The sequence below is a fragment of the Penicillium hordei genome, assembly GCF_028827395.1.
Source record: "Penicillium hordei strain IBT 12815 chromosome Unknown utg000001l_segment0_segment0, whole genome shotgun sequence".
Taxonomy (NCBI): Eukaryota; Fungi; Ascomycota; class Eurotiomycetes; order Eurotiales; family Aspergillaceae; genus Penicillium; species Penicillium hordei.
Genome location: NW_026623142.1, coordinates 6,724,743 through 6,738,067, shown reverse-complemented (window position 1 = coordinate 6,738,067; position 13,325 = coordinate 6,724,743). Strand labels below are relative to the sequence as shown.

The window sequence follows — 13,325 nt, the reverse complement described above, 5'->3', positions numbered from 1 at the left end:
TTCAATTGGCTTTCTTTGATGGAGATTCGTTCGAGGTGCTTCTTCGACTTTTCTTTGTGCCCTTTTTATACGAAAGGATATGGTGTTGCAATTGGCAACCCAAGCCCGAGTCTCGATTCTTTGAAGCTATAAAAAGCAGCTGTGTTTGCACTAATCCCCAATCTTTGTCCCTGTCGGACCAGATACCGGCGCGTAAGGCATACTTCGAAGCTACCCAGATGTTAGGATTGTCCCAACCAAAGTAGAGATAAACCCAAGAAAATAAAGCGGGAAATGAATGGGGAAAAAAGAAAAAAGAAAACATGCAACGACGGCTGCATGAATGCGCCCGCGAACGGAATTAATTTCTAGTCAATCGCCTTAGACCACTCGGCCAAACCGCCATTGGAGATAAATTGGCCAAGAACGGCATCGAATAGCAAACACTAAAGGTAAGCATAGTCTGAATATGTTCAAATGAGTGTCAGTACGAATGTATCCCAGTGACGCATAATATTCCCATTGGGGGGAAGGGGGGAATTTTTTTCTGATTTGCAAGAGCCAAGTATTTGGTACAAGTCCAAAGAAGCACTCACGGTGTCGTGCAGGATCGGGGGGAAGCTTTTGATGGAGTCATTGGCATTGATATACGTGAATGAGGTTGGGCCGCGCTGTTCCAAAGCGGTCGATAATCTTTATTGATCCTCTCCGGGGCTCCTCAAGTACTCTGGTCCTGAACAGGGCGGGTAAACTTGGTTAGGTAATCAGCTGTCCACTCCAGGGCTGCAGAGCCAGGTGCACAGAGTCGCCATGCGAAGACAACCTTAGAGCTGAACTCCTTGCGGAGAGAACGGCGAGGAATTGAATTGGGCGAGTGGGAGATACAAAGGGAAGAGAGGTAGGACTGGTGGTCACGATGTAAACGCAACAATGCCCAAAATAAAAATCAAACTGGACATGACTGGAGGATGTTAAACATGAAAAGGTCAAGCATGAAGAGAGTGAGCTTGGTGTTTTGAATAGATGAATATATGTACACATGTTTCACGTTTTGTTCATCAAGAGGTCTTGACCAACGCAAACATAAATCTCGCGGTAGACCTTGGAACCTCGACCCCGTGAAGGAAATTTGTCATGTCTCTTAAACACACGATTCCAATCTGACTCATGTGGAACCAGATATGTCAAATTCTCTCAACTGCTCCTCAAACTTCGCCCACTGGCCCTTCACCTTACACGCGGAGGTCCAGTAGTTTCCCTTGTCGTCCTTCCCGAGGATAAAGAAACCATCCGCAGGCTTCACAGGGCCGTGATTCTCCTGAACATATGAAGGCCTGCATGGCAAACCATCATCTCTTGGGCCCTGGCGAGCCGGGGAAAAGTCCAAGTCGAACAAGCCAGCTTTCGACCAATTGGAGAAACCGACTTGGGCCATGCCGCCATCCCCAAACACGACAATGGGCAGGCCGGTCCCGGAAGTGCGAACCATGGAGTAGTATGCCTCGTGTTGAGCACGCGTACCCTGCTCGTTAATGGCGCGCCGTACCTGCCGTGCGAGCCAGCTAAGCGGCTTGGAAGCTACGTCGCCCGCCGTAACAAGTACATTGGCCCAGCCGAAAGCGTTGCCGACGTAGGGTTGTTCAGTGGAGGCTGGTAGGAGGTCACCTTCGAAGGATTTGCGGAGCGACATGGCGATTGATGCAGCTACCTAAAGAGGGAGTGATGTCAGTAACTCATTTAACAGGTACATATATCAGAACTTACCGTTCTCTCGGGGTTCATCCCCATCTCGCCAACCACACAGCGTAAGATCCAGGCCGTCAGAACATCATTCTCAGTCAAAAACACCTTTGAGGCGTCTTCGCCGTTCGCAATAGCCTCAGTACGAAGCTCCTCAACAGCCTTCTCCCATTGTGGCCGCCAATACGTCTCCGGAATACAGACCATGCGGTTCTCCTTGGCTCGGACAAGCATATCGACCCCGTAACCCAAGCCCCACCGCAGCAAACCTGCCAGCCCGACTCTCCTGTCAGCCAACACGTGTTCCTCGGTGGTGGGACGCGATCCCTGGGCGAGAGAGTGGAATGGATCCAAATCGAGACCACATGGGGTCAATACTTCGGCTGCTTTCCCCCAAAGCATGGAACTCCATCCCTCGACAACATACTGCATACCCAACGCATCGAAGGCAACATGCTGCCACTGCAGCACTACAATAGTCTTGTCGGTGAAAGAGTTGACGCGCAGCCCTAAGACAGGAAGGTCGGAGGTGAGATAATCATTTATCCCGTTGGGCTTGTAACCGGGCTCCCACGCCAGGCCTTCGAGATTATCCGGGTCACCGACGACAGAGGGTCGATCATGTGGCCTCGGTACCCGGGAGGCTGCTGGATGTGAAGCAGCGGGCATGCCATGGTCGACATGCGCGAAGGAGATTGCTGGTCTCTCGGCTGAGAACTCTGCTGGAATGTGCCATTCAATTTTACCAGATGCCTATTTGGTAACATCGGTTGTGTTAGTATACACTTGTGGGGAATTTTTTTACGTTTATGCAGCTTCGAATTTGCCCGGATATCGTCCATTCTTACGTTCTTCCTCAGTCTTCCTCCTAGCCTTTGCCACCCCTCTTGCTTGACCAGGCTCTCAAGGGACTCACGCAAACTTTCTGGGTCGAGCACTGCATCAAACACGAGCGATACAGCCATGTTGTTACCCTGTACAAGCAGACTATCCTCAAAGAAATGGAGTGGCACAACTCGATCGCCTGGAATTGGCTCCATGGTGGGCTGACGCCCAAACGGAAATTTCATCTTGTGAATTGGTCTATCACGGACAGAAACCAGACTACCTCAAAGAAAGATCACCTCGGACTTCTTGCTCCGGAGAAAGAATCATAACATGCATTATTCAGCTGACAACCCCTATTCCCAGATACAGCCAAAAAGATGGCGTGGGGGACTGTTTCGTGTTTTCTCTAAAGGCTAGAGCTAATGCACACTATATTAGTGTCGATCTCCACTTGCTGTCAATTTTCTTGAACAATTGACGAGTCTTCTCTCCTAATATTCTCCGCTAGCGTGGAATAAGTACCATTTGTGGGAGATATGGAACAATATCGTTGTGATAGGTCAAGAAAGGACCATCTACGGCAGTTAGCTCTGCTCGAAGGATGAACTAAAACAAACTAGCCCCCAATTAGGTTTTATGATTCTCCAATGTTATTGGTTACGGTTATTCTTTTGCTGCCGTTCTGGATCCCCTTTGACAGGCGGTTAGGCCGCATGGCGGGAAGTTACCGACACCTGGAATTGATGCAATATAGAGGGAGAAGACCCAGATTGATATGGATTGAATTAACTCCACAATCGTACACAATCAGATATGGATCTGGCTACGACCCCGGGAATGTCACCCCCAGACGGCCAGGAATCGCATTTCCATGAGCCCTATAACTCGTTGCAAACAGGCACTGTCATCGCCTTTGCCATCACCTATCTCATTGCCACAATTTTCCTTGCTCTTCGCTATTTCCAGGCTTTCAAGCTGGCCAAGAAAATCGAGGTAGACCTGAGTATGATACGAACCTCCTCGAGAATCTGCTAGACACTTATCTATGCTACACTCGATAGTCACTATCACGATTTCCTATGGCGTTGCGCTGGTCTATTTCGTGACTGTGGTTAACTGTAAGTCTTGCATATCTTGTGTTTAAGCTATAATCTGACAAAAAAAAAATATAGTAATGAACTATGGCTGGGGGAAGCACATGTGGAATGTTAGCCTGGAGGATCTCGTGGAGTTCAATAAAGTGAGACTTCTTTCCATATTTTGGAGCACCCTGGCTAACAAGAAGCAGCGATTGCTCGTCAATACGTTGACTTATTTGATATGTCCAAGCATCACCAAGATGGCTATTCTATCTGTCTTATTTCAAATCAATCCCGCAAAGGTATACCGCTACCTCGTCGTGGTTGTCGCAGTCACAATCTTTGCATACACCCTGACATTATGCATCATCACCGGAGGACCATGCAATCCCCTCCATGCGGGAACTACGGCGTGTCTAGAAAATGTCGCCCTTTCTCAGGCAGTTCTGAATATTGCCTCTGATTTAGCTGTTATCGCCATCCCGATCCCGACGATCCACGGTCTACATTTCTCAGCGAAACAAAAACTCACGGTCGGCTGTCTATTGGCTCTGGGATCTGGGTACGTATTTACTTATCTCTTGACATATCTGTGCTATTCCATCTTTTCTCTAGAAACAATCCCCGCTAATTTCCACCCCGCAGCGTCATCATCTGCTCAATCGCACGCCTACCGTACGTCTTACTCCTCGGCAAAACCGCGGACACAACCTATACCGAAGCGATTCTAGGAGTGTGGTCCCTCGTCGAGGTCAATCTCGGCATTATTTGCGCCTGTGCAATGCGGTTCAAGCGCCTGATCGAGGTATATCTACCGCGACTTTCACTGTTCTCGTCACGCTCGCATGGAGCTGCGAAAATCGCAGAGGACACACCTATAATAAACAGGTTCCAGCCTCAAAATAGTGGAGGGCAGCACTCGTACCAGCTGCACAGCGTCCACGATGGGCACGTCAATCCGTTTGCCGGCACAAAAGATATCTCCGTTCACCGATCGTTCCACGTAGATGAAGAACGCACACACGTGTATCGCGGGAGCAATGACAGCGATGACAAGATTTTGGCTTGAGGCATAATATGTCAACTGGTATACAGATTTTATTACTTCTCACCATCACGTTTTTATGAGTTATTAGTGTGTACGATGTAAAAGTTCACGGAAATACTCGTGTGTCCCACAAGGGGACATCCGCCAATTGAGATCAGCACGAGATAAACAAGACCATGGACAACGAAGTAAATGATGGAAGTTTGATCTGCTCCCCAGATTGATAACATGCCTCTTCTGTGAAGTGGGAATGTGGGAATGAGCTATGTTGCTACGAAATATGACCATTGGTACATGAGATGGGACTAAATAATGAATAGGCATGAGCTCCAGGACTCAGTTGCCATCTAGCACATTTAATCACCGTCGAATTACTAAGTTTGCCGATACAGTTAATGAAGAGAAATACCAACAAGAAAAGAATTCCCATGCGTGCAGCAAGCTATCGTAGTAAATTAAAAAGCGAACCCCATCTATTCATCCCCAGACAAGCCACACAACTCACCAGAATAAGCCCGTTCATCAGAACTCACAAAGAGAGCATTATCATCCCCATCGCTCAATTCCAACGGATTCTCAGGGCCACCCTTGAAAACACTAGGAGACTCCTCATCCTCCAAATAATAACCACCAAGACCCAAAAGATTCTCCCTCGCCCCCCTCTTCTCCAGCATTATCCTGATCTTGCCCATAATATCGTCAATTTGAGTAGAGATATTGTCCAGCTCATGGTACATCTGACGCGCCAGCCAGGTCTCACCCTTGCCCCCATGCTGGCTCCGGATGCGCTGGTCGTACTGCGACACCGCGCGCGAAACCGGGGTGTACATAGCGGAGATTTCCTCGTGCTCCTCGGGCATGTAGTCAGAGACTGGCTCGTGGGAAGTCTCCTTCTTGTCGGAAGGGTAATTGAATAAACTCCACTCCAACCCCCGAGGGACGATGAACTCTGAAGGCGGGATGTCTGGGAGCTCAAATGGGTTTGTGGGCTTGGTAGAAGCAGTGGCCTTTGCGGCCTTCCGGTCTGACGACGACTTGGGTGAGAGTCCACGTTGAGTGCACTCGGGAGATGCGCGCTGCTGCATTCCATGTGACATAGCAGACTTGGTTGCACTGTTGTCACTCTTGTGCTCCTTGTTGGGTGAGCGCTTGTGCGATTTCATGGAGGTCTTTGAGTTAATCGACGGCGCCGGGGGGGTGGTCTCCATTGTGGAACTCATCCTCAGGCGCTTGGCCTTAGATCCAGCTCCCCTTTTGCGTTTCTTGGTCTTAATTGTCTCAGAGGGGCTGACATCGAGGAGATCCTATAGTGCATATGTATATCAGTATCTTTTTTTATCATCCGCAGGCTGTGGGGATGTGGTATTCAATATAGATCCATGGATAGTATAAAGGCTGGTTTAAGTGGTGCAAGTGTGTAGTCGTGAAATCAGACCTTCACCTGTTTAGCATGGGTGGGATCTTTGAGGCGGGCTGAAGCCTGGACTTTTTCCTTTGGAGTGGCTGGCATCATTCTAGTCAGATTGGCGATGAAACAGGGACATCAAAGATTTCTATTGGGCAGAGGGGATGAAGACACAGAGATGGAGAGGGATGGTGGATCGTTGTGCAAACAGAGTAGTAGCATCAATTTATAGAAGTGCATAGCAGAAGACGACAAATGAGAACGGCAAATAATGTCGACAAACACTCCGGTATCAAATTCGATGTAGTATCAGATGCATGTGTACTAATCAAGGTGGCGAGATGTGATGATAAGTGATAATTTAGGTTGGCTGGAATGCACATCAAGTACAAGTAGAGTATTGGATTCCACAAGGAAAAGTAGAAAGTAAAAGATCATGCTTGATCGAAGATGTGAATATAATAAAAAGCGTTATGTCCAGGAGAATAGTGCGCAAAAATCAACAAAAGATAAGCTCCACAAGAAAGGCAGACGTGAAAAGATAACCCAAAAGGGCTCATTATGTATTATCTAAGACGTAGACAAGACATATACACCAGAAGAAGAACCCACAGCCGTAAACACCCGATAGCATCGTGTAGAGATCATCAAAAGTGACAACACCCAGTCACGATGCTATCTCTTCATGATACCATTGACACACTCAACTGATTTACAGAAGGAGGGCAACGGCACCGAAGACGGCAGCCAGACCGGCACCAGCACCGGTAGCGGCGTTGATGGCACCGGCGTTGAAGGCGGGCTGGGAGGGGGTGGCAGCGCTGGAGGGAGAGCTGGGCACACCGGTGGGGCCAACGCCGGGGACCAGAGGGGTGGAGGTGGCGACGCTGGGGACGACGGGGATGAGGGGAACGCTGCTGGAAGCCACGGGGGTGGAGGTCACGGCAGCAGCAGAGCTAAGGAATGTTAGACTGGATTAATTGGTCAAATTGGGAGAGGACTTCTTACCAGGACTTGCACTCAGTCACGGTGGAGGTCGAGATGGGACGAGTGACGGTGTAGGGACCGTGGGTCATGGTGATGTAGCCGGGCTGGAATGCTATTAGTATGGGTATTGTAGACTTGCTAAGGTAAACATACGGTGGCAATGCTGTAGGTCTGGCTTCCGTGAACAATGGAGGTGGCCTCGGGGCAGTAGGTGGTGTACTCGGTAAGAGTCTCGGTGACAACACCGGCCATGGCACCAGCGGCACCGAGAGCGAGAGCGGCAATAGAGAAACGCATTGTGATAGAGTTGGTAGAGATGGTTGGATTTCGAAAAAAAAATTGTTCCGAGATAAGGTTAAAAGAATGACAGGGTTTAAAAGAATGTAATCGGTTGAAAACCGGGGATTTAGAGAATGTATGCGTGGATGAAGAAGAGAGAGGGAAAAGGGGAGACAGGAGAGTTTATAACCAATCCTGTAGATTAATTAAATGAGATTCAGGTACCCGTGCCCAGGCCAGGGAACTGGGCCAAAAAAAAAAAAAAAAAACGGGAAAAGGGGCAGAGACAAGTGGGTGGCAATAATAAACAATGAATTGGGTAACTAGAAAAGGTACATTAGTCCTATACCTAAATTACTATAGAGACCAAAGTCACTTCCCCCCCCTTCCCCTCCTTACCTCTAAGGGCACGCCCTTAGTAACCCGTTCAACGTGCGTGGCTCGGATCCTTTCCTATTTGGGCCCTGATTGGCTGCTAGGGTTCGACTAATTTCCTGGGCACTGGCGATTATAGTTCTAGGTGTTTTGATCAACTCGTTTATGTTAAATTTTTATATTTTTATATTTCTATATTTTTATATTTTTATCTTTTATATAACTAAAAATTAACACTTCTTGCATCAGACCTTTTTGGGCTTAGTTACTTCCTAGGTAGCCTTTCAAAATTGGAAAGTATGCTTATGCAAGAATCGGGCCCTGCTCAGGTGTACTCGGTACGGACCTGTTGACCGCCCTGTTGGCTCTCGGAACTTTGGAACAATCTGAGAAGCCTTAAGCCTTGACGGCCTTGGAAATCCATTACGGTTTATCGGGCTTCTCGAATGGTCAAAAATATCAAAAATGAGTCTCCTAGATCTGCCACTTGAGATTATCCACCTTATTTTCCAGTCCATACCCGACCAATGGGGTCTCTATAGTCTCTCTGTCCTACAAGACCCCAACTTTGACCCTAATCCACGGGGTTTCTCCCTTGACCTGTGGTCTCTTAACTCTTTTGTCCAAACATGCAAAACGCTATACGTGTCTCTGAACCCCTTCCTCTATCAGGAGGATGCTGAGTTTTACTCCAACCGTGCCCTGCGATGGGGCAGCAGAAAGTGGCAACCTAGCAACTGCGCGGCTCTCACTCAAAGCGAAGCTCCCAGAGGAAAGATACCACAAAAGATGGGAGTACTTGTACGTGGCTACATATTATAACCAACAAGCCATCGTACGCCTTCTACTGAAGCATGGTATCGATCCCAATCGGGTTGCATACTGGGATACTGAGGTGGTCGACGGCGGGGATTCGAACAATCTAAGTATCAATCTGCTCGAGGAAGCCACGTACGGGGGCTCTGTGCCAATCCTTGAATTATTACTTGATCATGGGGCGGTTACTGACCATATAACATTCATGTCCATGCTGCGACACGCAGCGGGAAAGGGACACCTTGCTATTCCCAAGCTTCTTATGGAGAATGGCTGTGGTCTTGGATCGATCGATCCTGCGGAACATCACGACGCTCTATGCAGAGCAATCGAGACAGGATCTACCAGTGTGGTTCGGTTTCTGCTTGAAAAAGGTGTAAGGAGTTTGTCCCGAGATGCCGCCCGGGATACAGCCGCCAGGTCGGTCGTCTATGGCTCTCGCTGCTTATATGCCCGACCCGGAGATAGTCAAGATGCTAATTGCCCATGGAGCGAAACCATTTCCCGAGGAACCGGTCGGCACCAATGTCCTCCCATTGGTAAATGCTGCCAGCGTGAAGAATTATGCAGTGGCTCAGCTCCTCCGTGAATCCATCGACCTGGAGGAGATGATCAGATCGAGAGGCCAGAACCAAGAATTGCTTTTGTTGGTCGCTGCTGCCTGTGGATGGGATGACATGGTACGACAACTCCTCGACCAGGGCTGTCCGGTGGATACAAAGGTACGGAATTCGTACTCTTTTAATTCAACCAGTAAGCCCGACATCGACAAGCAGCATCTCCCGGCTATATCGCTCGCGGCCGATCGAGGTCACTACAGCACTGTGCAGCTACTGCTTTCCTATAATGCAAACTACAATCCCCCCTGGAGATATGAAGAACCCTTTCCACTTCTCCATGCAGTGGCCTCAGGACACCTGGATATTGTGGAGCTTCTCCTCGATCACGGTGCAGAACCGAATGGTATAGGACGATGGTATGACCGGAGCAAAGATATTGGTGACCTACCGTGCATTTATTGGGCTTTGGGACATCCGGAGATCTTCCGCTTTCTGCTTGACCGAGGCGCGGATCTATTGGTGCCAGCAGTAGAAGCCAGCATCCAGATCGACCGGAGTCTACATGGGATTATCTCAATCAGTCATGAGTTTGAGAGCGGAGGGCGAGCACCCACAAGCACACTTATCATCCAAGAGGCTCTCAAAAATGGTTGTATCGAAATAGTTCAAATCCTCCTGGAAAGAGGCATACCATTACAAACCCCTGGATAAGCTGGCTGTTGGGGTTACAAGCCCCTGCTAATAGCGGCAACGACGGAGGGTGAAGAAATGACAAGGCTTGTCTTGGACCATGGACTGAACATTTTCTCAGGAAGCCTAGATATCGAGGAAGCCATAAATACTGCCGTCGGTAAAGCAAACTTCCCGTTGTTCAAGCTCCTGCTGGACAGTGGATTGTTGGATTCTCCATCTGCTTCTCCAGGAGATCGAAACATTCTGGGAATTGAGATACCCGCGCCCCCAGTGCCACAGAAAGATACAAATACCGATGCGACCACTGTGAATCTGCCAGCAGATCACGGCGCATACAGCGAACCGATAACACCACCTCTAGTCACGTCGCCTCTTGATCATCTGTTCATGAGCCAGGCTGTACCAGGCCCAGGAAATACGGACATTTTCGTTCGGTTTTTGTTAGAACAAGGTGCAGAACCTCTTGGAGGGTCTTCTGCCTTTATGACTCCATTGGGAATAGCTTTAAAACGAGGATATATCCATATAGTTCTATGCTGAGGGTCATTGATAGACAGACTATTACGGAGGAAGAGTTCTTGCTTAAGCTTGGCGTGCTTCCTGAGATTGACCCCCAGACGCAGTCGCTCGTAGTAGTTATGCCGAATACTACGCTAAGCGGAGCAGCAGAGACCTTCCATAAAGTGAGTTGATAGGTGGGAACCGGATCTTATTCATGACTATTATACCGCTTCTCCCGGCTAGCATTGGCTATAAGCCTTGTTTGAACGAGTATTGTGCTGTGGGTATTAAGCTAGACTTGAAGACAACGTGATGAAAGAAGGGAGACGGAACAGGGGCGAACAAGGTCAGTTCTATTCTTGTCATAGGCTATAGGCTTTATTGTAATGATTACCCCCTACCATAGTAGGTACATGGCTTATTGTGTTATAAATTGTCTGGATGATCAACACCCTGATCCATTGCTGAACATGTAGTTGTATCGTGAGGGTGGAGTGTGTAACACAAAGGAATGCGAGACAATAACAAGGAAGAGACCAAGTCATGTTAAGACGGATAGTAATGATTATATACTGTCAAGCTAATTGTACTCGAGAATCACTCGGAGCATATGAGAATCGTATGTCCTTGTTGTACTAGAGTGTCGTCAATGCGACAGTGGAACTGTTGCCACGAAAGGTTCATGGAGATTTGGATATGACCAATCCCGACTTGCCAAGGGAGGTGAACCAACACAACAATTCCAATCCGATGGTACTAGCCCCTCAAAGGATGGTTAAGAGGCGTGGGACCTTTCAGCAGCGCCCGTCCAGCGCCAGCTAGACCGAAGTCCAGCCGTCACCGACGAGTGCTGACACAGATAAAAGACGCCGTTTCTTCATCTTGGATTTAGTTGTGTGAAGAAGAAAAGGAGAGAAAAATTTTGCCGAGCGAAGATAAACCAACAGCTGGTGCACGGACCAGGCGGAGAGCTCGAACGGGAATAGTTTCATTTTTCCGCTTTCCGCGGGCAACGGAAAGGTCCCCCATGCTCGTCCGACTAGCATCAGTCGTTTAAAAGCCGTCGCTTTCCTATCGGCTAAGTACATAATACTCTGCTTGAGAATTGACCTTCTTCAGCTTCATCATGTATTTGTCTCGCTGTGGTAGATCCGCTGCTCGCTTGCTCCCCCTTGGGAGCTCCCGGGGAGCCGTTGTCTCCGCTCGCGCCTCTATCGTGCCCAGATTGGCCCCCCAATCGCGGGGAGTAGCGTCGTCCACTCGCGATACCCAGCACAAGGTTGGTGGCCGGGAATTGATGCAATGGCAAGCGGAACATGCAGACTGACCATTTGATAGCTACTCGCGACCTCTCTGGAGGAGTCCGACCCCGCCGTTTATAGCATCCTGCAGAAGGTACGTTATCGCCGATAGAGAGCTCACCAATTGACCGACAAGTTGCTAAACCCATTCCAGGAGAAAAAACGCCAAAAGCACTTCATTAACCTGATCCCCTCCGAGAACTTCACATCGCAAGCTGTTCTCGATGCCCTAGGCAGTGTTATGCAAAGTATGTCCTGGTGGCCGTCTTTACTTGTCCGACAGATCAAGCTAACCGCAATTCAGACAAATATTCCGAGGGATACCCCGGTGCTCGATACTATGGAGGAAACGAACACATTGATGCCTCCGAGCGGTTGTGCCAGCAACGTGCCCTGGAGACCTTCCGTCTGGACCCGGCGGAATGGGGAGTGAACGTTCAACGTATGATACAGCCGACGTAATACAATGATAGACGCAAAGACTAACTCACTCCAGCTCTGTCCGGTTCACCCGCGAACCTCATGGCCTACTCCGCCCTCCTCAACACCCACGACCGCCTTATGGGCTTGGACCTTCCCCACGGTGGCCATCTGTCCCACGGTTATCAGACTCCTACCAAGAAGATTTCCGCCATCTCCAAATACTTCGAGACCTTCCCTTACCGCCTCGATGAGTCGACTGGTCTGATCGACTACGATGCATTGGAAAAGTCCGCCACCCTATACCGGCCCAAGCTTATTATCGCGGGTACCTCGGCCTACAGCCGTCTGATTGACTACCCGCGCATGCGCGCGATCGCCGACTCCGTAGGCGCCTACCTTCTGTCCGATATGGCCCACATCTCGGGTCTTGTGGCTGCCAACGTACTCCCATCTCCCTTCCCCTACTCAGATGTCGTGACCACCACCACTCACAAGTCTCTACGTGGCCCGCGTGGCGCCATGATCTTCTACCGCAAGGGCGTGCGTAGCACTGACAAGAAGGGCAACCCCGTCATGTACGATCTCGAGAACCCCATCAACGCATCCGTCTTCCCTGGCCACCAGGGTGGCCCTCACAACCACACTATCACCGCGCTGGCTGTGGCCCTCAAGCAGGCTCAGACCCCCGACTTCGAGGCCTACCAGAAGACAGTGCTTCTCAACGCCTCTGCTCTGGCCAATCGTCTGGGTGACTCCACCAGCAACGGTGGACTCGGCTACAACATCGTGTCCGGTGGCACCGATAACCACTTGGTGCTAGTGGACCTGAAGAACCGCGGCGTGGACGGTGCTCGTGTTGAGCGCGTTCTCGAGCTGTGCGGTGTCGCCAGTAACAAGAACACCGTTCCCGGTGACAAGTCCGCCCTCAAGCCCGGCGGTCTGCGTCTCGGAACCCCTGCCATGACCTCCCGTGGCTTCCAGCCGGAGGACTTCACCCGTGTCGCCGATATTGTCGATCGTGCGGTAACCATCACCCAGAAGTTGGACAAGGCTGCCCGTGAGTCGGCTCAGTCACGCGGTGTCAAGAACCCTAATACTGTCAAGGCCTTCTTGGACTACGTGGGTGAGGGTGAGGAGATCTCGGAGATTGTTGTGCTCCGTCAAGAGGTCGAGGACTGGGTTGGAACCTTCAGCTTGCCGTGGGCTGATGAACAGTAGACGTTTCTTTTTCTTTTTCTTTTTCTTTTTCTTTTCTTGATTCCCTCTATATATTTCCTTACATGATTTTGAACGAATATGATTGAAGACCTT

At 49.6% G+C, this 13,325-nt stretch overlaps 7 protein-coding genes across 7 annotated transcripts; 4 read left to right on the top strand and 3 right to left on the bottom strand.

Moving 5' to 3' along the window:
• Nucleotides 1-1,144: 1,144 nt before the first annotated feature.
• N7537_002557 (Transferase) lies at nucleotides 1,145-2,789 on the bottom strand (the record flags this gene model as incomplete). Its single annotated transcript, XM_056893615.1, has 3 exons — nucleotides 1,145-1,687; nucleotides 1,744-2,472; nucleotides 2,568-2,789. The coding sequence occupies 3 exons, from the start codon at nucleotides 2,787-2,789 to the stop codon at nucleotides 1,145-1,147; spliced, it is 1,494 nt and encodes a 497-aa protein (XP_056758610.1).
• A 571-nt stretch (nucleotides 2,790-3,360) lies between these two features.
• On the top strand, nucleotides 3,361-4,695 carry N7537_002556 (uncharacterized protein; the record flags this gene model as incomplete). The annotated part of the gene is made up of 5 exons (XM_056893614.1): nucleotides 3,361-3,550; nucleotides 3,609-3,665; nucleotides 3,720-3,787; nucleotides 3,836-4,188; nucleotides 4,272-4,695. The coding sequence occupies 5 exons, from the start codon at nucleotides 3,361-3,363 to the stop codon at nucleotides 4,693-4,695; spliced, it is 1,092 nt and encodes a 363-aa protein (XP_056758609.1).
• A 452-nt stretch (nucleotides 4,696-5,147) lies between these two features.
• Nucleotides 5,148-5,882, bottom strand: N7537_002555 (uncharacterized protein; the record flags this gene model as incomplete). The annotated part of the gene is made up of 1 exon (XM_056893613.1): nucleotides 5,148-5,882. The coding sequence occupies one exon, from the start codon at nucleotides 5,880-5,882 to the stop codon at nucleotides 5,148-5,150; it is 735 nt and encodes a 244-aa protein (XP_056758608.1).
• A 909-nt stretch (nucleotides 5,883-6,791) lies between these two features.
• On the bottom strand, nucleotides 6,792-7,363 carry N7537_002554 (putative GPI anchored protein; the record flags this gene model as incomplete). Its single annotated transcript, XM_056893612.1, has 3 exons — nucleotides 6,792-7,035; nucleotides 7,088-7,170; nucleotides 7,220-7,363. The coding sequence occupies 3 exons, from the start codon at nucleotides 7,361-7,363 to the stop codon at nucleotides 6,792-6,794; spliced, it is 471 nt and encodes a 156-aa protein (XP_056758607.1).
• Nucleotides 7,364-8,185: 822 nt separating this feature from the next.
• Nucleotides 8,186-9,807, top strand: N7537_002553 (ankyrin repeat domain-containing protein; the record flags this gene model as incomplete). Its single annotated transcript, XM_056893611.1, has 3 exons — nucleotides 8,186-8,521; nucleotides 8,574-8,888; nucleotides 8,950-9,807. The coding sequence occupies 3 exons, from the start codon at nucleotides 8,186-8,188 to the stop codon at nucleotides 9,805-9,807; spliced, it is 1,509 nt and encodes a 502-aa protein (XP_056758606.1).
• A 57-nt stretch (nucleotides 9,808-9,864) lies between these two features.
• Nucleotides 9,865-10,481, top strand: N7537_002552 (uncharacterized protein; the record flags this gene model as incomplete). The annotated part of the gene is made up of 2 exons (XM_056893610.1): nucleotides 9,865-10,223; nucleotides 10,319-10,481. The coding sequence occupies 2 exons, from the start codon at nucleotides 9,865-9,867 to the stop codon at nucleotides 10,479-10,481; spliced, it is 522 nt and encodes a 173-aa protein (XP_056758605.1).
• Nucleotides 10,482-11,416: 935 nt separating this feature from the next.
• N7537_002551 (serine hydroxymethyltransferase) lies at nucleotides 11,417-13,232 on the top strand (the record flags this gene model as incomplete). Its single annotated transcript, XM_056893609.1, has 5 exons — nucleotides 11,417-11,569; nucleotides 11,629-11,685; nucleotides 11,746-11,839; nucleotides 11,896-12,033; nucleotides 12,088-13,232. The coding sequence occupies 5 exons, from the start codon at nucleotides 11,417-11,419 to the stop codon at nucleotides 13,230-13,232; spliced, it is 1,587 nt and encodes a 528-aa protein (XP_056758604.1).
• Between the last annotated feature and the right edge of the window lie 93 nt (nucleotides 13,233-13,325).